The sequence below is a fragment of the Thermoascus crustaceus genome (genome assembly GCF_041956765.1).
Source record: "Thermoascus crustaceus strain CBS 181.67 unplaced genomic scaffold VTN00scaffold_1, whole genome shotgun sequence".
NCBI lineage: Eukaryota > Fungi > Ascomycota > Eurotiomycetes > Eurotiales > Thermoascaceae > Thermoascus > Thermoascus crustaceus.
Window position 1 is genome coordinate 2,322,518 of NW_027192527.1, and position 27,947 is coordinate 2,350,464.

The 27,947-nt window shown below is 51.6% G+C and overlaps 10 protein-coding genes across 10 annotated transcripts; 6 read left to right on the top strand and 4 right to left on the bottom strand.

Moving 5' to 3' along the window:
- Window positions 1-107: 107 nt before the first annotated feature.
- On the top strand, window positions 108-1,685 carry VTN00DRAFT_826 (uncharacterized protein; the record flags this gene model as incomplete). Its single annotated transcript, XM_069435094.1, has 1 exon — window positions 108-1,685. The coding sequence occupies one exon, from the start codon at window positions 108-110 to the stop codon at window positions 1,683-1,685; it is 1,578 nt and encodes a 525-aa protein (XP_069291533.1).
- Window positions 1,686-3,081: 1,396 nt separating this feature from the next.
- Window positions 3,082-4,730, top strand: VTN00DRAFT_827 (uncharacterized protein; the record flags this gene model as incomplete). The annotated part of the gene is made up of 3 exons (XM_069435105.1): window positions 3,082-3,378; window positions 3,451-3,825; window positions 3,888-4,730. 3 exons carry the CDS (start codon window positions 3,082-3,084, stop codon window positions 4,728-4,730), a joined length of 1,515 nt encoding a protein of 504 aa, XP_069291534.1.
- Window positions 4,731-6,927: 2,197 nt separating this feature from the next.
- On the bottom strand, window positions 6,928-8,578 carry VTN00DRAFT_828 (uncharacterized protein; the record flags this gene model as incomplete). Its single annotated transcript, XM_069435116.1, has 2 exons — window positions 6,928-8,156; window positions 8,218-8,578. The coding sequence occupies 2 exons, from the start codon at window positions 8,576-8,578 to the stop codon at window positions 6,928-6,930; spliced, it is 1,590 nt and encodes a 529-aa protein (XP_069291535.1).
- Window positions 8,579-9,921: 1,343 nt separating this feature from the next.
- VTN00DRAFT_829 (uncharacterized protein) lies at window positions 9,922-11,214 on the bottom strand (the record flags this gene model as incomplete). Its single annotated transcript, XM_069435127.1, has 1 exon — window positions 9,922-11,214. The coding sequence occupies one exon, from the start codon at window positions 11,212-11,214 to the stop codon at window positions 9,922-9,924; it is 1,293 nt and encodes a 430-aa protein (XP_069291536.1).
- An 88-nt stretch (window positions 11,215-11,302) lies between these two features.
- Window positions 11,303-13,529, top strand: VTN00DRAFT_830 (uncharacterized protein; the record flags this gene model as incomplete). Its single annotated transcript, XM_069435139.1, has 4 exons — window positions 11,303-12,250; window positions 12,309-12,912; window positions 12,971-13,048; window positions 13,105-13,529. The coding sequence occupies 4 exons, from the start codon at window positions 11,303-11,305 to the stop codon at window positions 13,527-13,529; spliced, it is 2,055 nt and encodes a 684-aa protein (XP_069291537.1).
- A 3,998-nt stretch (window positions 13,530-17,527) lies between these two features.
- Window positions 17,528-18,267, top strand: VTN00DRAFT_831 (uncharacterized protein; the record flags this gene model as incomplete). The annotated part of the gene is made up of 2 exons (XM_069435150.1): window positions 17,528-17,889; window positions 17,955-18,267. The coding sequence occupies 2 exons, from the start codon at window positions 17,528-17,530 to the stop codon at window positions 18,265-18,267; spliced, it is 675 nt and encodes a 224-aa protein (XP_069291538.1).
- Window positions 18,268-20,402: 2,135 nt separating this feature from the next.
- VTN00DRAFT_832 (uncharacterized protein) lies at window positions 20,403-21,986 on the bottom strand (the record flags this gene model as incomplete). The annotated part of the gene is made up of 1 exon (XM_069435161.1): window positions 20,403-21,986. One exon carries the CDS (start codon window positions 21,984-21,986, stop codon window positions 20,403-20,405), a length of 1,584 nt encoding a protein of 527 aa, XP_069291539.1.
- Window positions 21,987-22,233: 247 nt separating this feature from the next.
- On the bottom strand, window positions 22,234-22,800 carry VTN00DRAFT_833 (uncharacterized protein; the record flags this gene model as incomplete). The annotated part of the gene is made up of 1 exon (XM_069435172.1): window positions 22,234-22,800. The coding sequence occupies one exon, from the start codon at window positions 22,798-22,800 to the stop codon at window positions 22,234-22,236; it is 567 nt and encodes a 188-aa protein (XP_069291540.1).
- Window positions 22,801-23,246: 446 nt separating this feature from the next.
- Window positions 23,247-24,102, top strand: VTN00DRAFT_834 (uncharacterized protein; the record flags this gene model as incomplete). The annotated part of the gene is made up of 4 exons (XM_069435183.1): window positions 23,247-23,303; window positions 23,394-23,458; window positions 23,537-23,651; window positions 23,977-24,102. The coding sequence occupies 4 exons, from the start codon at window positions 23,247-23,249 to the stop codon at window positions 24,100-24,102; spliced, it is 363 nt and encodes a 120-aa protein (XP_069291541.1).
- Window positions 24,103-24,171: 69 nt separating this feature from the next.
- On the top strand, window positions 24,172-26,784 carry VTN00DRAFT_835 (uncharacterized protein; the record flags this gene model as incomplete). Its single annotated transcript, XM_069435194.1, has 3 exons — window positions 24,172-25,974; window positions 26,070-26,528; window positions 26,611-26,784. The coding sequence occupies 3 exons, from the start codon at window positions 24,172-24,174 to the stop codon at window positions 26,782-26,784; spliced, it is 2,436 nt and encodes an 811-aa protein (XP_069291542.1).
- Window positions 26,785-27,947: the final 1,163 nt, after the last annotated feature.

Genomic DNA, 27,947 nt, shown 5'->3' on the forward strand with positions numbered 1-27,947 from the left:
GCGCTCTCCACGGCCGCAAGTGGGATTTCTTCGACGTCCACCTGCGCTCCTCCGACAAGCAGCGCTCCCATGCCGACTCCGCCAGCTCGCTGCGGCCCAGATCTGCCATGGTACTCCGGCCCTCCCTTCTGAGGCCAGTATCAGCGCTGGACTCGAGGGTGCTATGTTCACGATGCCTCTCGAAACTGGCGCGCCTGCCATCCGCCCCTCCGAAACGCAGCTTCATTGTGTCGGCGTATCTTCGGTCGGGCGTTGCTGACGGCCAGGCCGCGCCCAGAGCGTTTAACAAGGAATATTTCTCTTCGAATAAGACGTCGACCGGTGCCGCTGCTGAGAAAGGGGTGTTTGCGTCCGTCCCCAAAGTCAATGCCATCTCCGCAGGGGAGAATGCATCGATCAATTCTACGAGCGGAACTCCGCTGAACGAGTCCCTTGACGAGCCAATTGCTTCGGATCACTCACAGGAATTGCCTCACAGAAGGAGGAAACGTCTAAAGGACGAGTCCAAGGACAATGGAGCGGAGCCGGTCATCCCTCCAGACGCTTCCGCCCAGCTCTCCTCCATATCCTCCTCCCTCCCTGCAACTTCTCTACGCCGGAAGTTGGCCGCATATCTCGCCCTCACCAAACCGCGACTGTCCTTCCTGATTGTCCTGACAACCACCTCCGCCTATGGTCTCTACCCCATCTCATCGCTCCTTGCCCTCGATTCTGCCATGACCCAGCTCCCGACACTCTCGACGTCCACTCTTACATTCCTCTATCTCACGACAGGAACATTTTTGTCTTCGTCCAGCGCCAACACGCTGAACATGTATTTCGAGCCGCAGTATGATGCGCGCATGTCCCGCACCCGTAATCGACCATTGGTTCGCGGATTACTCTCTCGTCGTGCTGCGCTGTTGTTTGCGATCGCTACCGGAGCCACCGGTGTTGCGCTCCTTTACTTCGGGACCAACCCTACCGTTGCTGCGCTTTCTGCAGCAAATATAGTCTTATATGCGTTTATCTATACCCCGCTCAAACGGATGCATGTCATAAATACCTGGGTTGGCGCGATTGTTGGTGGTATACCGCCCATGATGGGCTGGGTTGCTGCAGCGGGCCAGAATGCTACGACGGGCCACGACTCGTGGCGCGATATGCTTCTGAGCGAAAATAGCCTTGGAGGCTGGCTTCTTGCGGCTCTCCTGTTTGCCTGGCAGTTCCCGCACTTCAATGCGCTCTCTCACACCATCCGCGAGGAGTACAAGGCTGCCGGCTACAAGATGATGGCGTGGACCAACCCCGCTCGTAACGCCCGCGTTGCACTCCGCTACTCCATTCTCATGTTCCCCATCTCCTTCGGGCTCTGGTGGGTAGGCGTCGTCGACAAGGGCTTCTTGGTCGGTAGCACCCTGGCCAATGGCTGGCTGGTACGTGAGGCGTACCGGTTCTACAAGTTCCAGGGCGCGAAGGGCACCGCGCGTGGTCTCTTCTGGGCCAGTGTCTGGCAACTTCCGATCCTGTTGGTTGGCGCACTGGTTGCGAAGAAGGGCATCTGGGATGGAGTCTGGAGAAGAGCTATGGGCGAGCCAGACGAGGATGAAGACTTCTATGATGAGGAAGAGGTGGAAGAGGATTCAACAAGACATGGAAATGCAGTTGCACTTTCAACATCAACATCTGTAAGATCTACAGCATGAGGGAGGTGGGGAAGATAAAATTCCGGTACTGTCTTCTCAGGGACACGGGGTATTAGGACACGGGGTATTAGGCCAAGGCTATTATTTAGAGAAATATATCTCCCAGCTAGGTGCCTGGGGGTGGCGTTTCTTTTTTTTTTTTTTTTTGGTTGTTATTATATACTATACAATATGACGATGGTGATCGTCTGGTTTTTCTTTTGCCTCATGTATATACATAGATAGAGATGAAAAAAAGATCCAGCTCATTCTCACCCGTCAGGAAGCCATCATAGACCTCTTTGTTTGAGTCTATCAACTTGATTCTATCAATTACATCATCATCAAATCTGGTTACCTCTAAAGCAACCGGGCTGACTCCTGAGCTCCGAGATTTTTCTGGAGAAGCACCCTGAAAGTAAGCCCTTCCCAGAAAGAAGGGCATACGCTAATTAACGGAGGGAAAGAGTGAAATAGATACAAGTCGCTTGCTATATGCAACTTGAGCTAGGCAAAGCGCTGCAAGCATAGGCAGATAGATATTGATCTCATAAGATACCTAGGTAGCATATTATTTACCAAATTTAGTACTGCGTAAGCGGGTAGATTGTTCTATATTTGTTTCTTATCCATCCATCTAGCTGACCATACGGAAGTAACTAATTGGACAGTAGAGTAGGCTTTTGTCTGCCTAGCTAGTCTCATCGACTCGAGATTTCTCCAAGGACGGTCACATATCTTGATTGATGATCTCGAAGCCAGCATGGCATTGCATAGCATGGCTGAGCCGATACAGTAAATACGGGAGCCATATATCAGAAGAGCATCCGAGCAATTGATTTGATTATCATTCTATGGTATCCATTGGACGAAAGAGAGAATGGAGGCCGTAGCTGAGCTGAGCCACTGTACCTTATGTTCGCTACAAAAGTTCTTGGCCGTATCCACGTGTAGGCTGGCCGTACACTTTCCATACACACCTCTAAGCGAATGCGAGGATTGCCGCATGCGGAATAGGAGATCTCTGGGCCTGCCTCGTGTTCAGTGGATCCATGTCTCTCTCGTGCTTGCGTTTATTCTGCGGATGAATCGTGAAGCAGCCTCGGCTTCCATTGGAAATTTTAATGGTTTTTGGGCCGGAGATCTGCTATTGGTTTCTATTTCTAGCCTTGCGTCATATAGCAAATGTTTTTGGAGTGCAGATAGTTATATATTCAGCATCTAGCGCTCCTTCAGCTGCTTACTTACCCTTGCTAACTTTCGTGACCGTTGCTCTGCTTGACGGTTTCTATCTAATCTAACCACGAAGAGCTGGTTTAGTGACTTCACTACTTACTTTATCGTCGATTAGATTTTATATATATCCCAAAGCTCCAAGAGTTGACTAAATTCCATTCAATTTCAGAAGTCAACGACAATGCTAGCTACCCCGGAACCATCCCCACCTCCGGAGATCGAGTTCTGGAGGTATAACTATAACCAGAACGGAGACCCGTCGTCTGTTTCTGTGTCTCTGCGGCCTGCTGCTGTAGGAGGCCAGCAGACTGTCTTTCGCATTGCGAAGCGTCCGAACGGTCAGAATCCTAGGTCTGCATTAGAAGATACGACGACGACCCGGGAACAACAGCCCTCAGAAGAGCCAGTATACCACCCTCGCAGACCGCACCGGAAGTCCAGGAATGGATGTCCAAACTGTAAGAGGAGGAGGGTTAAGGTAGGGTTTCACTTCCTAATATCCCCTTCAGATTCGAATAGTAATCAAATTAACTGAGTGAATGGTGCAAAGTGCGACGAGACCAAACCCCAATGCCGCAGATGTCAAATATACGGCATAACCTGCGACTATACAGCTATCCAGACCAAGACCCGGAGGATACAGAGAAAAGGCTTTGCCTCCCAGTTCCTAGAGAACATACCTGATCTCTCTTCCTCGCCCGATTCAGCGGCCTACTCGATGTCCCTTTTCGCGGCCGCAGAGAAGATCGATGAGTTGCTGCAGCTGAAGACTCCTTTGCACCGACGTATACAGGTTATTACGCCGCCGAAGATGCCAAATAGTCTTGCTGCTCTGCATCATTTTACGAATTTCACGCTGAATACCGTTGGGACAGAGTCCGCTCGGAACGTGATGAAGGGGGAGATGATGCGGTTGGCATTTAATGTCAGAGATATCTTCCAAAATCAATAGCTTCAAAGACGGACGACTGACCGTGTGGTATGTAGAAACCCTACCTCATGCACAGTATCATGGCCGTCGCTACGACCCATCTCTGCCGCATCCTCCCCGACAACAGCAGCTACAAGCTTGCCGAAGCCTACCACTGGCAGCAGGCCATCGGTCTCTACTCGAAAGAGATCCGCCACTCCACAGTCGGTCTGCACAACATGGACGCGCTCTTCTCGACCTGTCTCCTGTCCAGCGTCCGCTCCTTCTCCGCAGAGGAATACAGACCATCAGACTCGTGGCTCTTCTCCCACGAACCACCGGAACAGGCACTCAGCTGGCTCATACTTCAATCCGGTCTCCGACATCTGCTCCACCTGACCAAACCGTGGCTCTACCAGAGCATCTGGTGGACCACATTCATGGAGTCGCACGACGATAAAGGGACATTTGACGACCACCGTCTGGGCCGCATCGATCTGCACCCTGAACTGGCAGACCTATGTGACATTGACGACACGACGACGGAGGAAACCAACCCTTACCACTGGCCACTACGGATGCTCTCCCCGTTATTGAACCTGGAACGCTCCGCGAAGAGCTTCCCCAAATACACGCCCTTCATGGGCCGTCTGCTACCGGACTACATCAACCTACTGCTGAAGAAGGACCCCCGGGCACTGGTCATCCTGGCCTGGTGGCTGGCGCTCATGTGCTCGGTCAAGTCGTGGTGGATCGAGTCGCGTGTGCGGTCGGAGTGCATCGCCATCTGCATGTTCCTGGAGAATAGTGGCGACGAGCGGATCTTGAGGTTGCTAGAGTTTCCGGCCGAGGCGTGCGGGTATTTGCTGAGGCATGTGCGGGAGCAGGCGGTGTTTGAGGCGAATCTGGTCTGGATCTGATTAGGTGATTGAGGACTATTTTTTCTTTTCTCCGGCCCCGGTATAACCTGCTATATCTCTTTTGTAATTTTTCAGGCAAGTCCATGCTCTGTACATCATGAGTTTGATATGACTTCGAGACGAGAGAACACGAGGCCAGCTAGGTGAACAGACTCTATCCGTCACCATAAAAGGAAATAATACTTAACAGCTTGGAGGGCACCCGATCTGATTCAAGGCGTATCGTAGATCCTCTATTTCACCCTCACTCGCGACCAGACGGCTATGAACGACGCGTTGGCAGATCGGACCCTTGCACAGTAATTGGAATCTGATATCATTACAGATATGAAACCTCTGGTCGCACTAAATAGAGCTATGTATCTAGGTACTTACATGGTACGGTTAAAAGAATACAGCAAGAGCGGTCATGTCTCAGCCTCAAACCCTCCCAAGACATATACCTATGTAACAAAACGAGATCCCTCCGGAAGCGAAGCCTCGTTGCCTGGGATGACGTACGGAACTCATGCTTCCGTTGCGGAAAAAGCTTCGCCCCAGCCGCCATTACTTTTGTTGCCTGCGAAAGTCCTTTTTTTTAATTTAAGCTTACGCTGACTGAGTGGTTCAAAGATAACTGGCTTGGTTTCTCATCTTTGCAGGTGCTCAGAGATAATTTTATTATCATGACCGCTCACCTTATTCCGTACGTAGCCTTCCAATCTGGGTGCAATATATTCGCAAGTGGGCTCCGAGGGTCTTGTCTACAGGTTTAGACTGGCGGACTTACGAGAGGGGAGGAGAGCGGAATGGGACTTTTTTCGACCGATGATGACAACAAGATATGACCATATGACCACACGTATATTATCGTGACATTGATATACTGTGAGAAACAACATGGTTAGACGTCGCTGCTGAGGTCTGAGGTCAATGAAAGAAGTAATCCGTGGAAAAGCACCTAGGTCGATGATAGCTGGATGGATGAAGAGAAGGACAAGAGGAGAGGGAGGGGGAGAAGAGCGGCTTTTATAAGCTTCCAGACGACTTCTTTTTTAATACCTTAGCAGGCGCTACGCAGGCAGTTGATGCTGGAACTTTTTTTTTTATCTTTACAGGAAAGAAGGAAGGAAGGTAAGGTCCTACACTGTGCTGTACAACGAGAGCGATGGCTGCAAGTAAGTGGTGCTTGCTTTCTGTATTAGATACCTACAGCACTGATGGTTTCAAATCTTGACAGCTGTGACTTCCGCATCCTTCTAAAAGAGGCACGAGCTAGCTCACCCCAAGGTTAGGTAGGAAGTGAGCAAGTTAGTATCCATTCGCCCTGAAATGGGAAGTCAGACTACAGATACAGATACAGATACAGATTTAAATGGCAAGTGTGACCCTTGAAATTCTGCTGTGGAAATTACCATGACAGCGAACTGCAGAATCAGAGCGGGATTTTGGCTCTTCCAGAATGAGCCAGGACAGAGATAGAATCGAAATTGCCCCTCTTTGCTCTTAGTAACAGGGTCGTAGATTGATATCATGTTTTACAAATGCACATCCGTAAGCTTATAGTCGAGGAAAAGGCAGAAGCAGGTAAATACGGTAGGACAAAGCGTCAGGGATGTTGTTAATAGGAGAGAGAATAGAGAATGAGGGCAAAGCTACCTAGGTACCTATATAGTAGGAGGAGAGCAGAGCAGAGCAGGAGCAAGAGGGAGTTCAAGTAGCGGGTGCGGAGTGAGAAAACGGGATATGTATGTATTTTTCACATGATATTAACTGAGTATCTAAGACTGGGTTCCTCGTAAGGTAGGTATCATCGGAAAGAAATTTTACTTATTTTTAGAACATTATTTAATAGAAGTATCTGGGCTACCTCCTGTCCGCTCGTCCGTCCACGACTCGGAGACTGAAAAGAGAAGGACATGAGAGGATGGACCCGTGGGGGGATGAGTGACCGAGCGAGTAAGTTGGGCAGGTGAAGGTAGATTAGATACGATCAAGTAGATTTTCTTGCGCCTACTATACTGGTTTTTGTACAGAATACAAGGTAGGTAGGCTTCAGCATCCTGTGACGTCTTATGTTCTAGTTTATTGATGGCTTTGCCTTTAGCTTTAATTCTTGTTCTCTTCAAACTGCTCGAGATGTTACAGTATCTATGTAGGACCTTTGATTACCGGTTATATACCTTTAGCGATAGCTGTCCGCCTCAAGTGAAAATCACTACCGCTCAGCTCCGCGGCCCCGTCTTGAAGACGAAACCACCCATGCCTCCCAGAGCAGTCTCTGTTCCCGGGTCACCCTCGTCCCGTTGTCACCCAGCTCATCCGCAGTCAGCGATCTCAGCTCGTCCGGAGTCATGCCCAGGGCATGATAATAAAGCTCCGGGCACCAATGTCTTTCTTGGTGCAGAATTGTCAGAAAATGTGTGCCATTGTTGTTATTACTATGGTGATTGTTGTTGGCTGTCGAAGAGAACAATGGGAGGAGCTGCTGGTCTTCACCTCCGTCTCCGTCTCCATCTCCGTTCGTCACCTCCAGAGATGATGGCAGCAGTGGTTGAGGCGGGGGCGGGTCTGCCTCGTGGAGGTTATGGACCTCGATGCCGTTGCTTATTAACTCAATGTCGAAGTTGTTGCAATAATCGACATCGCGGAGGTCAACGCGCTCCAGGTGCTTCATCTCATCGTGCAGCATGGCCAGCACGTCCCGCCACCGGCTCCCGTCCCGGAGGTAGATGTTGCACAGACGGAGCTCGCGCAGCTGCGAGCTCCACTGGTCCAGGTGGCGGCGTAAGAGGTCGATGATCTCGTCCGCATTAAGGCGCCAGCCCTGGATTCCCAGAGTCTTGAGCTTTTTCATTTGTACGTCGCGGTGGAAGATGTCCTCCAGTCGGAGGTCGAGGGGAAGTTTTGCGGGAAACCCCAGGTTGACGGTGACCAGGTTCTGGGCTGCTGTGAAGAAGGTGCGAAAGACGTCAGAGAGCTCTTCCATGATGAAGCTGACGTCTTTGGTTGAGTGGAAGTTCACGTCTAGACAGGTCAGGCGTGTAGCAAGCGCTGAGAGTATCATCTTTGGGGTGTGTACAAGTTTCAGTGCAGCTTCAGGGCTGACTTGTGGTCCAATGAAACGACAGCTAATACTAGACGACTCGAGGAGGGCAGCGGCCAGGTTCGTTACTGCCCGGGAACACGCCGGTTCCCAGTCCAGGCAGACATGTTCTTCATTGATGCCACGGATTCTGATGCACTCGAAGATTTCCTCATCTGCCTCATCCTGCAGTCTGAGGAGTTTCACTTGCTGAAGGGACGTGAACGCAGCCATTGCCTGTTTCAATAGCTTTAGGTCATAGCCGCTTTCGACCAGGGCATTCTGCTCCTTGAGGCGAAGCCTGTGAAGCTCGGAGACCTTGGGAGTTTTCGAATTGACGTCGTCCAGAAAACGCTTCCAACCTACGAATATCCGTCAGCTTTGAGTGTCTCTAGAGCTTTATGTGGGTAGCTGAGATAATACCATGTCCTCGGTAAAAGGGCCGCACCATGTACGTAAAGTATCTCGTGTGGCAGGCCAATTGCATGTTCAATAGATCTTCCAGCCTCTTGAACCCTTCATTGGAGAATCTGAGCACAAATCGTGAAAACATCTGTGGAGTCCCTATCCTCATGAACCTTTTGCAGACGAGCCTGAACCTGTCCAGGTCTGTCCTCTCCCCGTAGCAGGAAGCATTGTCCTCGATCTTCTCGGAGCTTCTATGCTGCTGATGATTCTCATAACAGTCTCTGCCCATGGACGCACTTGTGCCTGGCACGAGGAAAGACAGGATAGCACTGAGCAATTCGTCCGCCAGATCTCCAATGAGACGTGGTCTGTCCATGGTCACCGCACCGAGACAGCCGAATCACCGGCTGGTTGGCCCACGCCAGGCAACATGGAATCCACGAGGAACTCTGTAAATAAGACAAGCACGCTTCTCACGCAAACCCCCAAGAAGAGCTATATAAGAGAGGACAGCGGAGGGGACCTCGCAGACTCGGGCGGACAGAGACAATATAAGTTCAGGGGCCTCCAGCCGGTCAACAGAGGTCGTGTTTCACATACGTCAACAAGTAGACGCGCTCTTCCCTGCCTCACAGCCTAGCTAGGGGCCGCAGAGATAGATCCAAGCTCCATGCAACATGTCGAGCAAGGCGCTCATAGGCTCGAACGCCCATACAATCGCGGTCACATGACCACAGAGGTCCCGAAAGATGAGGACGATCCTGCAGCGCCGTGCGCCTGTTGGGTCAAGCAGCAACTAGTGGAGAGAAAACGAAACATGAGAGCGACGAATGGGCCGGGGCGCAAAGCATGAAGAGTTGGAGCTGCGCGGCGGGCGTACCGCTGCAGGCCAGCTCAGGCGAGTCCCCGGGCCAGAAGAGCGTCCCCGCTGAGGAGCGAAGATACCAACAGGCAGAGCGAATCGCTCATCTCCACGCCAGCCAACCACCTCGCGGGCTGCGATGCTGTCTTGAATTTTGCCTTTCGTTCGGCCCGCTGCGCAGTCGGGAGAAGACCGTGATCAACTTCCATTATGGACGGGCCGTATGCTTTCTGCACGGTGTTGCAGGCGCACAAGGCCCTTTTGGAAGCCCGAATAGAAACCCGGAGCGTCGCCAGGGCTGTTGGTGAGCAACACGGGGACACAGCCAACAGCCCCCGATGACACACAAGCCATCAACTGCGATCCGACTGCGCGGGGACTGTTGATTTTCAAATAATTTATTATTTATGCAGGATGAAAGGGGAATCACCAACATCACCAATCTTTCCGTCCGCGACCGGCAAGCCCCATGCTCCGCAGAAACTGCATTCAGGGGCACAAGAGCCTCTGGCTGCACAGTCACCGTGACGAACTGCTTGTGAGCTGCAGGTGCAAGATGTCCCGGTTCCCCGTGCAGCACAAGGCCAGCCACAACCGTCCTGTGTCTTGGCTTCGAGATTTCTACAGGCTTACCAGTGCAGAAGCAAATGTGTTGGCTATACCCGGAGACCGCCGAGTACGAGTGAGAAAAACCCGTGAGGCATTTCCTATGCATTCACACTTGGATCCTTGATCCATACTGCCCTCCTGTCCGACGTCATCAGGTGGAGTTGAGGTCGAAGACATGATATGATGTAGGGTCATAGAAACACCATTTGACGGCTGCAGAAGTTTATCATGTAGTTGGAATGCGTCTCCTAGAGATTTCCCTTGGCCATGTCCATCCGACGCCGCCTGATATCCGTGCTGCTTATCTTCGACTCGAAGCTGGCAGCGGTGGATTCTGCTGTCTCTGCTACCTCCCCGGAATGTAGTACGTCAACTTCAAATACGTCTAGACTAGGCCAGCCTCTCTCTGCTCGTTTGTCATTTACAGCTTTCCCACCGGAGCGTGTCTCTTGGGAAACAACCAATGCACTTATACTTGGATCCGTAATGGTTGGGCCAAACGGGTCTGATATTTGCACAAATTTGAGAGACAGATCCGGCGTCACCTTGACCAGGACGTATTTCCCGTTGGGCTCTGGATTTGATATTCGCTGGATGTTGGCAACATGCGTCTCCGGTGGAGAGAAATCAATGATGGCGTCTAAGAAAGACCTTGCGCTCTGCCATCTCTCATCCCAACTCTCCAGAAATTCGGCATATTTCTTGTTGACTAACAACTCATCGCCTGTAACACCAATTGTCATAAGTCTTTCTTTAGATTGATTCGAATCGGCAAGGGGGTCAATCGCCAGCGCTGTTGCTGTGAGTAACAGTTTGTGCCCGACATGGAGATGATCCCAAGTGCCGCCGACAGCAACGGAATAATGACGAAATAACTGGCTATCATTGGTAGTCAGGAGGTCGTCAGATGGTATCGACTCCTCCCCACCTGGAACCGCAGAAAATTTGGGCAATTGAGAATCACCAGCTTGAGAGCGTAAATAGGTGGAGAACGCTGCGGCCAGCTCCTTTCCCGTCTTTGTTTCAAAAGTGTAGACGTCTTCCCACGGACGACCGCAAGTTGCCAACGTCCGTAAGTCAATCACCGGCCCCTGTTTGGAGGATGATAACCCTCCGGTTGGATCGTAGTCGACAAAAAACACCCGCGTGTCGACCCCGCCGGGCCCGTCGAGTTCGATGTTAGCTGCAGCACAGATCACGCCAACGAGCTTATAGAAGCTTGCGAGAAGACGCTGGAGACTGTTGAAGATCTTGGCTCTCGGCTGGCAGCGTGGAGAGAGCACGCCTGGAACAGGCAGGGCGATGTCGAGCAGCGCGATGCGGTTGGCGCCATCGAGGGTCGCGGAGAGCTTGGAGAAGACGGCGGACAACCCGGGGCCGTAAGCTTCCTTCAGACGGGGGAAGGACGAGGATGGCGGATGGGGGAGCAGCAGGAGGGCGTAGGGCTGGCTGATGTGGTCGTCCATGTTCTGTTCGTCTGCTGGTCTGTTCGTCTGGATATCTGGATCGTCAGTTGGTATCCGTATCTGGAGATATAACATATCTGCGGGGAAAGGCTGAGTCAGCGCACGCGGAGAAGGATCTCGTCATGAGTCTGGACGACAACGGCGCAGACGCTCGCGGCCGAACATGCCTTTCCACGGCTTTCCTCACGCTGGGGATGCCCAGGATGGATCATCCAGCTCGCACGGCGCTCTCGGAGGCATGTACCACGCTGCTCAGACTCTAGGCGCTGTTGGCGCTCCCTCGTTGCGCACCAACGGCCCGCCGTCGACGGAAGCGGATACTCTCTTCGCCGCGGACAGCTCTGCCTATACGACGCCCAGGAGGAACTCTGACCTGGCCATGTCCAACCCTGCGTCCTTCGACTCGTCTCGTCGCGCCTTTGGGCGCCAGCCTGAGGAGCTGCATATCCCTGTGTCCGGCCCCATGGCCTCTGCGCCCCGCCAGCAACCTCACCATCAGTTCGCGGCCCCTCCGGACGCTGCGAACAGCAACCCCCCATCCATCAACGTCCAGCAGTCCACCCCCCAGCACTCCCAGTACGGCACCACCACCAGCAACGCTCTTCCTGGTGCTCTACAGCCCGGGAATACCAACCGTCCGCCCCCGTTATCCACGAACACTGCGCCGTCTGCCGTCCCGACCTTACCTCAGCTGTCCACGCAGTCGCAACAGCAACCGACGACCGTCACGATAAATTCGCGCGGGCATTCCAGGTCGAGCCCTGCGGGGTTTGACCAGCAGAAGTACAAGCAATATGGGAATACTCCCGAGAACTCGAAATACGTCTCGCCTCCCAGCACGGGATATCAGCCCCATACCCCTCAGGGTGCAAAGTATTCTCCCTTAGGACTAGCAGACATACGACCACAGGGAGACTCAGTGCTAGCAGATGTTACGATGAGCCCCAATTCGTACAACAACGGAGGAGAGCCGCAGGTGCCAACGAACAGCAACTATATTGCGCCGTGGCCGATATACGCTGTGGACTGGAGCAAGTGGCCGATGGCTGCTACAGGCTCATTCGCTGGAAAGATCGCCATTGGGAGCTACTTGGAAGATAGTCATAACTATGTACGTTCCCCCCATCCTGTATAGTAGATATGTGCAGACTGACTAACGATTGTCCCAGATTCAAATTATCGATGCCCACCGGACGCAGCCAGATCCCGATACCCCTGACGCGATAGCTGGGGAAGTCAAGTTGGAATATGTCAAGACCGCTGAAGCAACGCACTCCTATCCCGTAACAAGAATTTTGTGGGAGCCCCCATCCTCCCAGAAACAGTCAACAGACTTATTGGCAACTTCAGGGGACCATCTGCGTCTGTGGTCACTGCCCAGTTCACAGGCGTCCCAGGTTTCCAATTCGATCACGCGGCCCTCGAACCAGAGAGATCCTCCAGCGGCCAAACTATCTCCTTTAGCTCTCCTCTCCAACTCGAAATCTCCCGAACATACCGCCCCGATTACCTCGCTCGATTGGAACACGATCTCCCCCAGCCTTATCATCACATCCAGTATCGATACCACCTGCACGATTTGGGATATCCCGACTCTCACTGCCAAGACGCAGCTCATCGCTCACGATAAAGAGGTGTATGATGTACGGTTTTGCGCGAACAGTGTCGATGTATTTGTCAGCTGCGGTGCGGATGGCAGCGTGCGGATGTTCGACCTTCGCAGTTTGGAACACAGTACCATCATATACGAGCCAAACGAGAAAACTGAAAAGCGTACGTCTTCCGTTTCAAAGACCAATGGTCTTCTTCAGTTACTAACCGAATTGTACAGTTATGAGCCCTGGTAACTCCAGCCCGTCAACCCCTCATGCGCCACCCGTATGGCCGCCTCCTCTTCTCCGTATTGCGGGTATGTCCGATTCTGCTGATAGTCTACATCCTTACGGATACTAACATGATACGCAGCATCCCCCCATGATGCCCACCTCCTCGCGACCTTCTCCCAGGACTCGAACATAATCCGCATCCTCGACGTCCGACAACCAGGCCAAGCCCTCCTCGAGCTCAAGGGCCACTCGGGTTCGATCAACTGCATCGACTGGTCTCCGACGCGACGCGGCACCCTAGGATCCGGCGCGGACGACTGTCTCGTGCTGGTGTGGGACCTGATCAACCAGCACAACGCTGCTGCCATCTCACCCAACGTGCACGCCAGCTCCGGCCCGTCGTCATCCACCACGCAGGAGCGCGGCCCCGCAGCCGCGTGGCAATGCGACTACGAGGTCTCGAACCTGAGCTGGTCGCCGTCGGGTGGCGCAAGCAGTTCAGGCCATCCCCGTGATTGGCTAGGCGTCTGTGGAGGAAAGGGGTTCTGGGGTGTTTCGTTGTGAATGAAATGAATAGATCAGAAATATGTTTTCTTATGCCCTTTTTTCAAGTTTGCTTGTTGGTTGGCCTGATTGGTGGGGTTTCTTATTCTATTATTATCTACCTACCTACTTATTTGGTCTCTTCTCTTTCTCACGTGCACGCTGAAACACGAGCACGACGATTCAACCGCTTTTTTTAAACTTAAGGTTTTTTTAACGCAAATTTGCCTTATTTATTTATATTTATGTACAGGAGTCGTGTCGTGGAAATGAAATGAAGAAATGAGTCAATGAATGGGTAAATGAAAACAAATGGCTAGCTAGCTGTTTCCACTATGTTCATACTTGTTCGATTCGAGACGCCTTGGTTGTGTCTGGCCTGCTTCTTAAATATAAAACCATAGGCAGGACAGGCATTCATCTCTATCTACTTTTCTACCTACCTGCCTACCCTATGGCTATTATCTTTCTAGCTAGTTGCTGTTATACAGTAAGTGGTAGAAGTGGCTGGATGGGGTTCAACTTCCTGTATGCAGCGCCTGAGCAGGGGCACTGGCAGTGCATCTCCTTCCTGTCTTAGGCATAGTCTCCTTAGCTAGCTTAGACAATCCAACGTAACTTCCGCTGCGCTGCCTAAAAATAAACCTCCATTTGATCTGGTCATGCCAAACAGGTGACCTATGTATATGTATGTACATTATCATTGCTCAGCGATGAGCCAACCTACCCGGTGCGAATTTGCCAAACACGTTGCCCATGTCCGAAGAACTGGAAGCCTCCCAGAAGAAGAGGAGAGGCAAAGGCTCGGGTTCCCGACGTTCCCTTTTCAAGTCGCGGCTGGGCTGTGCCAACTGTAAGAGACGTCACATCAAGGTCAGTCTATTATTCTTTCTGGTAAAGCAATGAGTTTCCGGTGCGACGAGTCTAAACCGGCAGGCACTAATTGTACTGACCACTCAATCACCTGGTGATTATTCTCTGTCCGGAGAAGATACGGGATCAAAGAAGTCTCAACACGCCCACAGAACCAACTTCCGTCATGTCTTGTGACATTATAAAAGAGATTCGCCCGCATCGAGCACAAAGTCTTGCGTGGCCACATCTCAAGAGACATCATCATCAGAAGGACTTGCGCACAATGCCAACTTCTCATTCGCGGACCTTTAGCTCCAGCACTATTTTATGACTTCAACATCATTTACGTTTGTTGAGGATGAGGGCAGTCGCTATTTCTGGCAGATTAAGATGCGTCGAATTTCCTTTTCTGTTCACTTGACTCTTGCCTTTCTGGACTGCATATGGCACGGGACCGCCTTCAGATTCGAGAATCCAGCATCTCACGGGCAGATCACCATCTGGATATTGGACTACGAGGCGTATCAGCGATACTTCCAAATTTAACCGCTGGGAACTGCGAGGCTATTTGGATAACCTCTATTCTACTCTGCTTTATCAGTTTTGCCAGAGTTCCCCGAGCAGGAGAATATCTTTTTTTTTCAGTGAGTCGAACCCCACAGAGTGGATTGCACTCTTACGGGGTGTACGTGCCATAACTATACAGCGCGATTCCAGATTATGAAGAGTAATAAGCTAGTTGCGATCTATATCCAAGCTGATATATGGGTGTATTGCCGAGTTAAAATGGTAATTTTTCCTTGAGTGTGAGAGACACCGACTCTATGAAAACGGGAGAAACCGAGGTAAGCGGTGGAATCTTCCATCATGGGATCGATCTCCAAAAAGCAGGCCAGCGGCGCAGATTGGCACATGCGGAAAGGATAAGTGAAGGTAACACGAAATTTAAATCGAGGTTGCTGGCTCGGTGAAAGCCAAGAGTTCAACTTTCCTTGCACGCCGAGTCTCTTCCCTCTGTTCTCAGGTAGTAATAGGAGACTGTGGACTGTAAAGAATTGTTGTCGTGACGCCGACACATTGCCTTTCTCTTCGGATATCACCAATGGTACAAACCTCAAAGGTACTACTTCCTGGAAGAGCGGTGACTTGCCCATAAGATGCGTTGCGGCTTGGATACTTCCGCCTGGATCTGAAGATTCAATCTCCCACGATTCGTTTTTGACATTGGCTGCAAAGGTCGGTGGTAATAAGTGGGGTATTTCACTATCGAACGGGTCCCTTGGCGGCCATGGCAATCTGTTTGACTGACGCTGGATGTGTGTGGGAAAGGTAAATTGAAAAGGCCATTCAAAGCTGAGGGGTTAATGTGCCCTCTAGATGGAGAAGAATCTTTTCCTTTTCAAACAGCAGAGCTTTGCCTCGATAAGTTGCTCTGGGAGCACCGGCACACTTCACCTTCCTCACCGTTGTCTTTGCGTATCCGGAGAATGAGACTCACACATCTTTCACATCGACTTCGCTGAGACAATCGAAAACCACTCGACCGCGGAGAGTTTCGCCGCCCGAGTAGGCAGGTTTCGGATTGTCAAGTAGATCGTGAGAGGCATGGATTGCGTTCCACAGTGATGCTGGAAAGGATAATAAGACTGTGTACATATAATGAGGACGGAATAAAAACTTAGATGGTAGGGCGAATAAGGACCGCACACACAACATTGAAGTGGCTGATTTGCTTATGGTTTAGACCTTCCAAAGTTCTTGCAAGAATATTACCTAGGAAGGAGGTAGGCATGCAATACGAATACGGGAGGCTTCCCTAATCCGAAATAGAATTACGTTGTTCAGGGACGATGGATCACCGCCAAGACGTCAATCTATTCGCCAGCAATAACAATAATGTCGAGACTCCCAAGGGGTTTCAACTTTCAAGGTTGACTAGAACCCACACTCGGACCCAGTACTACACCAAGAAAATAAAATGCAAGTGGCAAATGGTCTAATGTTACCTAGGTAGGGCTCGTAAATCTATCCGAAAAATGTCGCATAAATTCTATAGAGTAGTGAAAGGCATCATAAATAAAGAAGCTTGAGCTGTCCGTCGTGTGTGTTAGTTGAATACTTACCAGGGACGTTGGTTCGCCACCCCAAGTCCAACGGTTTTCTGCAGATTTTTCTTCCATTTTAGGAAATAGAGACACGAATACGAGAGAGAACGCCGTAGCCCCCATGCCGACACTAAAGAGTTTTAGTTGCCGGACCCACCCGTTGCAACAAGTTGGAAAGTGCCTTAATTACTCCACTTAATTATCACTCTTGTGTATCAACACCAACACGGGAAGAGGAATGTCCAAATGCCTAACACGACCCTCTAATGAACCCAGGTGCGTTCCATATTAAGAATGAAATAATTGCTGATCGCGTCGGAGATATCCAAAAATATGACCGGTCCAGAGGAATGCGGGCAGATCAGTCTAAGTTAATTTAATAAAGACAATCACTAATTATATGACCAGCCGAACAGACGAACAGTCATTGTCACGCAAAAATGAAAACTTGACTTCGATTTTCATTCATAGGCAATTCTACTTCTAATCACACGAGATCAATCAACTTATCCACCCCTCCTGAAGTGCCACCAAGATTCCTGACGTTAGCACTAAAGTGAAGAGACTGTCATCGGCCCTTGCATCGTGACATTTCGATCTTGCGTTGGGGTAAGATGCATCATCACCCGATGAAGTCAACAAAGGCGATGGCAAAGAATGATCGAGATTGAGACGGCCATGATGTTCTCCCAATCTATGAAAAAGCCTACCAGTGACGTTGATGTAAACCAAGTATTCTTTGGCTACAACATGACTCCTGCAGCTATGACTTCACTCGTGGATCCTGTGATCTCTCACCTTCGCAGCCAGAGCGATAACGGGAACCTGTCCATCACTTGGACTGCTGAATAATACCAGAATTACACAGCTTTTTTCAACACCATATCTGGTAGCAATGAAGCTGGTGGCCAAAGCCTGATCTCCACCCGCCTGCTAGGTCGCGCTGAGCTCGTCGACACGCCACACGATAAGCTTGTTTCCTACCTGCGAACAGCATTGCGCGCACAGAATGAGACGGCGGGCACCTATGCCACTGTTGGCTTATAAGGCGGTGCAGGGATGAAAAGCATCTCTGAGGAATGGTGGGGGGCCGTGAACGAAGTCTGGCGGGCCACCTATGTGCACTTCATCACCAACGGTGCGACTATCAACTCCACTCAGCCCGGGGGACCCAAACAGGCCCTGAAGGATGCAGCAAACTGGATGGAAGAGACAAAAGAAAAGATGTGGCGAGAGCGGGAGTCGGAGACCGGTGCATACATTAATGAGGCGAATCCCTACAATAACATGTTTGTGCATGATTTCTATGGGACCAGCTATACAAAGTTGTTGGATATTAAGAGAAAATATGATCCCAGCGAGAGTCTGTTTGTATTGGCCGGTGTTGAAAGTGACAATACCCATGATTCTCGGTGGCATCAGTACGTCTCCTATCCGCCGATCATCCACATAACAAACCCAGTCTGACAGAAGATCACGATCACAGTGGAATCAGGAGGCTGCTACGGTCGAGTATGGTCCAGCAAAAATATCCACGATATGGGCCCCTGGGCCTTACAATCGCACCCCCCTTCATCGCCGCCACGATGTACATGTCCTTGGGAAGAACCATTCAATCCTTAAGAGGGAACGGCTACGCTATTGTCAGCCCCCGCTGGATGACGTGGCTCTTTGTCATTGTCCATGTGTTCTGCTTGTGCACGCAGCTGGCTGGCACCGGCATCCAGGCCAGCACGTCCGAGTCATTGCGCGACACCGGTCTGGAAGATCCTGATTGGCGGGCTGGTCTTCCAGATTAGGAATTAGCCGTGAGAACGCATTGCATTTTCTGTTTTTCTGTCCGAAGGAACTGATGTTCCTCGTTCGCGATCAGCAACAATGGGAAGATTGTCAGGGCACGTCTTCAATGATAGCGAGAGAGAGAGAGGCACCTTGAAGACACATATACGCCGTTCCCTTTACAATCCACCCGCTATTAGAACCGAAAATTATGCTAAGAGTCCCTTTCCTATTAAGCAGATAATATAACTGTTTAAGTGGGAGTGCTGAAGTAGGTCAACCAAGTCATATTATATATATATATATATATATATAGATAGATAGATAGATAGATAGATAGCCTCAGGCATCTTAGGTGGACCTCGGAGCAATGGAATCTGATCTAGAGTGAAATTACATATATCTGGCCTTGGTGGAAAACTCTTCCTCTTATAAGGGATGAATATATACCTATGACATGTATGTAGACTGAAAACCATATATACTGGAATAATGCAATATATATATATATGCCTCCCTACTATCCTTCATTCCATAGTATTTCAGCATCCGCCTCGTTGAGTTGGAAGAAATAACAACCAACTCTGAGCTCGTGAACGTTGCCAATGCGATTTGCAAAGGGGGGGCTATCTATGGCTGCCCTGCCCACGTACAGTACAGCAGAGTGCTGTCCCCAAGAATAGAAAGGTAGGTGTAGTATTTGTTTAAGAAGAAGAAAAACATCGGAGCAAGCCCAGCGTGCCATTTGCTGTACTAAATTGATGATCCCATCCATAAGCCCTACTGTAAGGTACCTAGCTTGCTTCCGTGCCGTCCGATGCGGCTCATGGGGACTGGATTTGTTGTACTGTCCTTCGTTCCACATCCGGGATAGAAGGTCTGAAGTCTGAAGACTGAACTGAACGTTCAGGTGGACATGTTGATCCACATGGGTACCTTTATAAAGTCTGAGCTGACTTCAACCGCGAAATGGAGAAAGAACATCGGACCGATAACAAGATAAGAAAAGAACTCTTGACGATCTGATTGACCCTGTAGGTTTTGTTTTCATATGGACATAAACATATGTCATTCAACATGCAGTCAGTCAGTGTGTAATCTTGTGTATATACGCCGGTTGTCAGAGTCGAAGAGGAATTGATTAGGATTGGAAACGGAAGGGAACAAAACAGGTACTGTACTGAATCATCATGAAGCCGCCCGCCCCACCTGGCATAGCACAACGACACGTACCCGTTCACTCCCCGAGCTGAGTGCCGCGGGCTCAAGACAGTAATGATAGCAGGTAGGTGCGGTAAGGAATAAGCTGACCAACGTCAAAGGCACCATAACCGCTACCAAGGCATTCCCACGAACCGCGAACCCAAACCCACGCTGCAATTCTCGGTCTGAACGTGGGCGTGAGCACCATGCCAGCCTAGGGCTGATAGAGCTTGGATTGTACAGTATATAAGGGTTGACCCACACAGAGGGAGAGGATATCACTTCGACAGGTTATACCCAACTAGATAGGTCCAGCTGGGAGAAGATAGATGGGTGGATGGTAGGTATTTGATTTGTCTGTAGGTGAGCCCGCACGAACATACATACATAGCAACCTTAGGTACAGTCCGGTCCAAGTCAATGTGCTCTATTTGTTCTGTCTGCGCATACAAAAAGTCCAGATAAGTGCACAGCACAAGCAAGAAAGAAAGGATACAAGAATAAGATATATACACCAAACAGTTGATTAAAAAAAAAAGGGCCTGCCACCTTTTTTGGGCCAAGGGCAACTTTCAACGAGTCCGCCGCTGAGATTAGACCAGACCAGACAAGATCAGATGAATCAATGAAGCGAGCAGCAAGCAAGCAGCCTCCGGCAGTGGTATAATAAACATGGAATCCCCGTTACACCCGAATAGCAAAACACCAATTTTCCAAGCAGCGCTGCAACGCAACTGAGATAACCAAGGAACTCCGAGAAAGTGCCCAAAATGCAACAGACAAGACTGCCGCGCCGCTGCTGACATCAGGACAGGTAATGATATCTTTCGACAAGAAAATAATATGAAGTACATGACGGCCGGCTGGCGATCTTAAAGAGGCACAATTCAACACCTGAACGGATAAAAAGAAACGAGGCGATGGAAATGGATACCTGCATCTAGGCATGAGGTCACCACTGAGCAGAGGAACCACCGTTGGCTTTCACGATGACCTTGTCCTCCAGCCACCGTGCGAACTTGACACTGGGGATGTCCACCGCTCTCCAGAAGACATCTCCTGCCCAGAGACAGACGGGAAGGCAAACCAGCCAGCCGATGAGGAGACCCGTGCAGTATTGGGTATTTGTCTCCTTGCCGGTGAACTTCCATATGCTGGGCATGATCGAGTATCCCAGCGAATGGAGGATCGGGCCATGCACGATGTAGAAGGCGAACGAGATCCTGCCCAGGTACTGCGACAGTCGGTTGGTGAATAGCTTCTGAATATCTCTGGAATTGTTGATGCTCCAGACGATGGTCACTGCACCGATCGTGTGCGGGAACCGGTGGGGTTCGGGGTAAGTCTTCGGGGTGAGATTCGCCAGCCATCTGTATCCCGGTGTGAATTTGACACCGGTGTTCGGTGAAGAGCCGACATAGAGGCCGAACATGAAGACGCAAATCCATATTGCTCGGCCATAGGTACGCATCAGCTGCTTGAATAGACCGCCGTCGTTGGGCTTTTCGTTCAGGTTGGGGCCGTCCCAGATACCGTTGACCAGGTCAACCTCGGCGATGAACATGCCGCAGAGGAAAAGGACCACATCCCAGCGGCCCCAACGAGCGCAGAAGTATATAATACAGGACAGTAATGTCATCCGCACCGCGGTTCTTAGCCTTGATGTTGCAAGAATAGTTACGAACAAGACTATGGAGCTTCGGAATTCCACCGGAATGGTCCACAAGTGCGGGTTGTAGTTATTATAGTAGAGCTCCCAATGCCAGGGATCCATCAGATGGACTACTGTGTAGTACCAGTCCCAGAACTGTGCGGTAAATGTCTTCATGATCGGCGGGTGTTGCTCGTTCGTCCCTGTTATCGTCAGGCCCGCATTGATAACGCGATGCGAGTAGTCATAGACACCCATGCGCACGGCAAGGAAGACGATGAAGATGCCAACGATCGAGGGTATATAGAGGCGAAGCCCGCGACGGAAGGTTGTCGAGGCGAGAGTAGTGAGAGCCCGCTCCCAGTTTTTGTTCCGGATCATCCTTAATGGCTTGTGCGAAAGGACATAGCCGGATATGACGAAGAAGATGGCAACCATGATATGCCCTGATACTAGCATGTGGATGAAAGGCAGCTGATGGATCCCGAAGTTGTTCTCGTCAAACCCCCATCCTACAGCCACTTTCCAGGTGTAGGTGAAAAGAAAGTGGAAGTTGAAGACGAGCAGACAGGCCCAGCCTCTCAAGCCATCTAGTGCAGCAATCGAATGTAGCTCCATCGAGCCCATTTTTTCGCCGCCCACCAAGTGTCGCAAGTAACTCGGTACCAGGGCAATGGCGAACTGGGATAACCCTCGTTCCAACCCACTTTGTGCGTCATCCATTGCTAGGGAACTCGATATAGACGAGTTGTCGGATGTGTACGAGGGGCAGTGCTCCGACAGACCAGTCGATGTCGAGGCATATCGTGTCTCCGTACCGGACTCAGTATCCGTTATGGAGTCATCGGTGGATGGTCGACGGGGAAGATCGTTGTATCGGGGCATGGTGGAGGTGAGGCGAGCTCCAGTGGGTGAAACTGTCTGCTAGGATGAAGCAAGGGCGACGGTTCAATCACTGACGCTCACCGTACAATGTTCGGCAGCTAAGGTCGGACCGGAGCAGAGAGATACATTCCCAGCTTCAAATACGGACCGGCCAGATTGGATTGTCATCGAGACGCCTGCTAGTCTTTGCTCGCCATCGATGCAGGTACCCGTGAATAATGAGGGCGCAGAGTTGGATGTCGTAGCCCTAGAGAGACGCCTTCGAAGGGCCGTTCAGACGTGAATCGTAACGGTTCAGCTGTAGAGCGGAGGAGATCTCCCCATTCACTGTGTAGACGGTTGCGGGATCGCGGAGCCCGGTGCAGAAGGTGCTGTATGAGGACTGAAAGGCATCCAAGCCCTCTTCGAAGCGACCTGACACTGGGTGTGACCTGCGCAGAGGACCGACGAAAAAGACACGATCGATGCTTTGGACCGGCAGCAGGGAGATGTTCAGAAGGTCAAGGGGAGAAGGGGAGAATGGGGAGCAGCGCCCAGGCGGGACAAGAAGAGCTGCCGCGGCGGATCCGCCGATCTCATTGAACCATACCGGCGAGCCGTCCTGCGGCGCACCGTTCCCGTCAGCTCTTTCGCCTCCATGCAGACGAAGATGATATAAACGAGCTGATCGAATGCAAGAGTTGTACTTACCAAGGACAGAAGCCGTTGTCGACCGGCAGATCGCAGTCTGGTCCTGATGATTGACGATCTGGCATGGCCAGTGCAGCGCACTGCGCGCAGCTTGCCAGGTGCAGCGGATGGGGAAATCGACCATCGACAAAAGTTCCTTCAGCGCAGGCCTCTACCTGGCAATTCATCTACACTCCTTTACGATCCTACAGGTCCCTTACAGCCATGTTGCAATGTCTGTCCTGTACAACCCCCACGTTATGCATCTAGGGCCCTGAAAACGGCGGGTATATATATGGCTTGCGCGTATCGCAGATGGGGACCAGTCCAGGCGGGCCCCAGCGGCAACGTGCGACGCCGGCGCCGGGTGGGGAGATGAGATGCAGACCCCTTGGCTTCCACGCTAGGAGCAGAGGGTCCACCGCCACGATCTCAGATTCTATGCACGTCAACTGTGCATCCAAATATAACTATCTGGCCCAGGGCTGATTACTTCAGCACATGGCTGTGCAGGAACTACTGTCTTTCCATCTGACCGCCAGGTGTTCACGCAGGTCATGAGGCGATGGGGCGAAGGAACCCGGTAGACACATGAACTCCTGGGGCACCGTCGACGTGGACACGACCCGGCACAGTGCAGGCCGGACGGTATGTACATTGCACATTTGACTGCTAGTAGCTCGGGATGCTGCAACTTGAACAAAAGTATTGAACCAGTAAGGAGCGGAATCTGCACAGACCATGGCATCACAGCATCCTATCTTTGTAGCAAGTAACTCCCACAACCAGTTGCTGCGTACTGTGTATGTACTGAGATGCGAACGCATGCTTCAAGGTTGGAGGACCAGACGGATCATGTGATCTGTATCCTGCTTAGTCAGGGGAATCCACGTGATCCGTCGCGGGTTGCCCAAAAGGGATGCAGAGATCGCGAGACGCGCGCGAGATGAAGGCCAGAAGGTCGAGGAGGAGAGGCCTGAGGCGGACGAGGGAAGGGTGGGTGTTTGGTGGTCAGGATATCGAGTGTGCCCATTTCTGGCCGACCCAAGTGCCTGCTGCTCCCAATGCCGCCCCCCCCGCTGGCTCCAGTTTGAGCCTCAAGGGAATATCGCGAGACCGGCAAGGGATGGCGGAGCATGAAGGGAAGAAATGTGTAGGAGGCGACACCGCTGAGATGGGCATCTCACCTGCTGGACCATGTGCCGCTTTTGTATGATCTCTGTAGCCTCCGGGAGGAGACGTTCAGCCGGCCCAGGCTGTCCTCTTTGTTCGCAGGAATGCTCGTAGCTTTGTTAGCAGGCGTAGATTCTGATATCCATAGCTCCTGTCCGCACCGCAGTCTGCCATGTCAACCTCACGGATGCGCGAACCGCAGCGTTCATCGACGCCCACCGCGCGACAACGGGACCATCTCCGTCGATCCCTCGCCCTGGTGCTCGTTTCATGAGCTGTTAGGACACGCTCGTTGGGTTTGCCTGAGCTGCACCCGGCGGCCCCGTCCTCGACCACTATCGCCATGGACTTGCGCACGATCATGAATAGCGACGCCGGCGGCGGCGCAAACAATGACACTCCACCTCTCCAACGCTCCCCTACCCAGCAGTCTGGCCCAGAGACGCTCTATCACCACCAGCAGACCGACGTCTCTCCCTCCGGACCTCCATATCAGGCGGGATACAGCGGCCGCCCACCGCATCCGCCGTTGCAACCTCCTCACCGTTCACCAGACGGCTCCTCGTCCTACGCCTCAGCCCAATCACCGTACCGCTACAACTCCGTTTCCAGTCTGAGTGGAGGCTCTCACTCGCAGCACGGCCAGAGTCCTGCTCAGAGCTCACCGTCGTATCCGTCCGTCTCGCGGGACGCCTACATCGCTAACTCTGGCAACAACGCCGTCTACAGCCAGCAGCCCCCGGGCCCACTGGCCTCTCCGTATACACCACAGCCCATAAGCGCTGGCCAGCAGCAGCAGCAGTCTTACTTCTCCCACCAACGGTCCCAGTCCATCCAGTCCGTCCTGTCCCCTTCTCCCACCTACAGCTACTCATACCCTCCCAGGGAAAGTCCTCACTCCGCAGGGTCTCAGCAAGTTCTTCCTCCGCAGCAGTTCTCTCCCCATGCCCAACGGTCTCAGCCCGGAACTCCTCTAGGCCCTCCGTCGACGTCCTACCAGCGTGCTTCGCCTCAGGCAACCCGTCCACAGTCCTCCGGTCGCGATTCGCAGCATACTCAGTTGTCCAGTCCATGGGGTGCACCGGAGACACATGTACGGGAACAAAGGAGCATAACATCCCCAATCGCGCAAACGGGGCCGACCGGACAGGATTCGAGGTCGTCAGGCCAGGGCCCAATACAGTATCCTTCAGAAGTGGACCGGGAAAGGAGTGTCAGTGTGAGCCCCAAGACCATTGTTTCGTCCACACCGCGGCAAGCAAGCGTTGCAGGATCCCAGGAACGGACGAGCCCACCCAATCGCAATAGCATGGAAGAAGGAAGGCGGAAGGAAAGTCCTACGGGGCCGGCTTTCAACCAGTCTCATGGTGGTGCTGGTGCAACCTCATCGACGTATCAATCCACTACCCCTCAACCGTCATATACTGCAGCTGCGCCGCATACCAACAGCTCTCCCTCATCTAGAGTCCTCTCGTCAACCGATATGCCTTCAGGCCCGCCGCAAAAACCAGACAGTGCTGCCTCGTCAGGGAGCGGTTCCTCCTCACAACCACCGAAACGGAAGAGGATGCGGTACGAAGAGCCCCCGATTTACGCTCGTAAGGCGACGAGGACCAGCGGGAGAAGCCCGGTTATACCGAATCCACGCCCTCCCGTCCCCAAACACGCGAGACATCTGCTAGATGAACGGTTTTCTACTCAACAGCAACAACAACAACAGCAACCAAGACCCGTACCACGCCCGGCTGCAGAAGCGACGGCAGCGGCACCGCCTCCGACGAGAAGTCAGGCAAATGGAGTTGTGCCTACGAATGGTCGACCAGTTCCTGCTGCTCCACCGGAGCCAAGTCACGGCCCCCTTGGGCCTTGGGAGCCCTCCATCACGGGTCTCATACCCCACGAGGAAATCACAAAGTTGATATGCGATTTCCTGTTCCAGCAGGTTGTTATGAGGAAGGATATTGGCGCTGCCCCCGCTGGTGCAGCGGCAACGGGTCAAGGAGCAATTCTAGAGGTAGAAGCTAAGCTCGGACAGCTGGTCGACAAGAACAGGGGCGAGAGGCTCCGTCTCCCTGTGATGACAGAGTGTATCATAAATCGAGATGACCCCAACATTCGGACATCGTTTGAGAGCTCCATGACACTGGTAAGTTCTACGGGAACCCATTTTGCACGTGTTCTGAGACACGTGTCTCGTCTGCCTGTTCTACGGTAGCACCAACTAATCATTCTTTTCCATAGGCACAACATCGTGCAATGAACAACTTCCTGAACGAGGCCGTAAAGGCCTCAATGTCTCAGGCTAACTCAAACCGCATCCCCTTATCGTACGCTCACAAGAAAGAGCGTGACACGTTCTACGAGATCTCCCCGTCCGAGCTTCCCCCCATCATCCAGCACAACCTCCATCCGCGACATAAGCCGAAAGTGCGTGTCACCACGGACCAACGGACCGGCGAGATTCTCGCCAAGATCGTCAAATGCCGTATCGCAGACTTGGACGTCTACAGTCCCCGGACGCATCTCGACTGGCGGGTGAGCGTCAACCTCGAAATGAACTACGACGGCGACGTCCGCCACCTGGCCGTATCGGACGGCGGAGGCGCTAGAGGGAGGGCCGGCGGGGAGAGAAATAAGGATCGCATGAGCTATCGGCATCTGGCATATCAGATCGACCTGACGCAGGTGGCCACAGCAGAGGTAGGCCAGCCCCCTCTCCCCAGAACCGTTTCCCCCAAACCGGTGTTTCTATCGATGGATCTAGACTAACATCCCACACCAGCCTCCCACGAAATCTGACTTTGAGCACGAGCTCGAAATCGAGGTCTCCGCCGCGGAGGTCCGACGCCAAGGCGACCTCGCGCTGGCCGGGGATCCGAAGAACCAGTACGAGGAGCTGATCAAGGGGTTCGTGGACAATATTCGCGTCCTCGCCCGGGCTGTGCCTGGTTCATAACCATAGCCGTAGCCGTAGCAACTCGACTGGATGTTCTTTTTGGTTCATATTTCATAAATTGACGAATATCATATCGACCGATCGCCAATAGCAAAATGGCAAGGCAAAATGTAGCGGAGGTGTTACAAGGCGTCACTTTCAGTCAGTCAGTTAGTTAGCGCCCGCAAGGTAGTCTCATTTTCCCTTTCCCTTCCCTTCCCTTCCCTTTCCCTCCTGGATGGATCATTCAGGGAAGATTGGAAGACGTATAGGGGGGGAACTAGGCGGGAATAGACCGAGTTTTTTTCAACGCGATCTGCGTTGCATGCGCTTTGGACCTCCCGTGAAGAGAAAAAAAAAAGGAAAGGAAACGAAGGCGATCATTTCATTTCTCTTCTTCATCTCTTCTCTTTCTACTACGTGTGTCCTTTTTCCCTTTCCCTTTTTTCTCTTCTTCATGTTGTGTTTTTGAATGAGTGTGAGCATGTGTGTATTGTAGCTACCGTTTTTCTCTGAGCGTCAGCGTCACGAAAGTCTTGAAATGTCGAAAGTTCACGTCCGTCTACCATCTACCATCTACCATCTGTTCCTATCTATCATAGCCCATCTTGTCCTGTCTTAGGTATGGCATGCTCTTTGTTTGTTTATAACGGAGTCGAATCGGATTGAATTGAATGGGCGTCTATCTATTCTACCTATTTATCTATCCAGATCATCTATTTGTCTAGCTAGGTAACTGGTTTAGGTTATTTAGCGTATGTCTTGATATCATATTACATTAGTTTATATTTATTTTCTATGCTATGATATATTATACAGAGTCTTTGTGCGTTTTGCCCAGCTCGATTTGACTTCAATAAAAATAGAATCGGGAACTCTGCTCCTCCCCCCTCACAAAAATAAATAAGGCGACCTCAGACTCGGACAGACGAAACTTTTTCGTCGAATTTCCTCCAACGCACCATTGTAACACCATACCACACTTAGAAGATAGGTAGCGGCACGGGTAAACAACTATGTAAATAAATTGATAAAAGCACAAGAACGAGGAGGAACGAGTAGGCACACTTTAAGTAATTAATAACATGTCACGTTACGTCTTACCTCAATGAATCAAAGTACAATCAATGTACGATGAATTTCCTTAATCTTGCAAAACACAATACAAGTAGGAATATATTCAT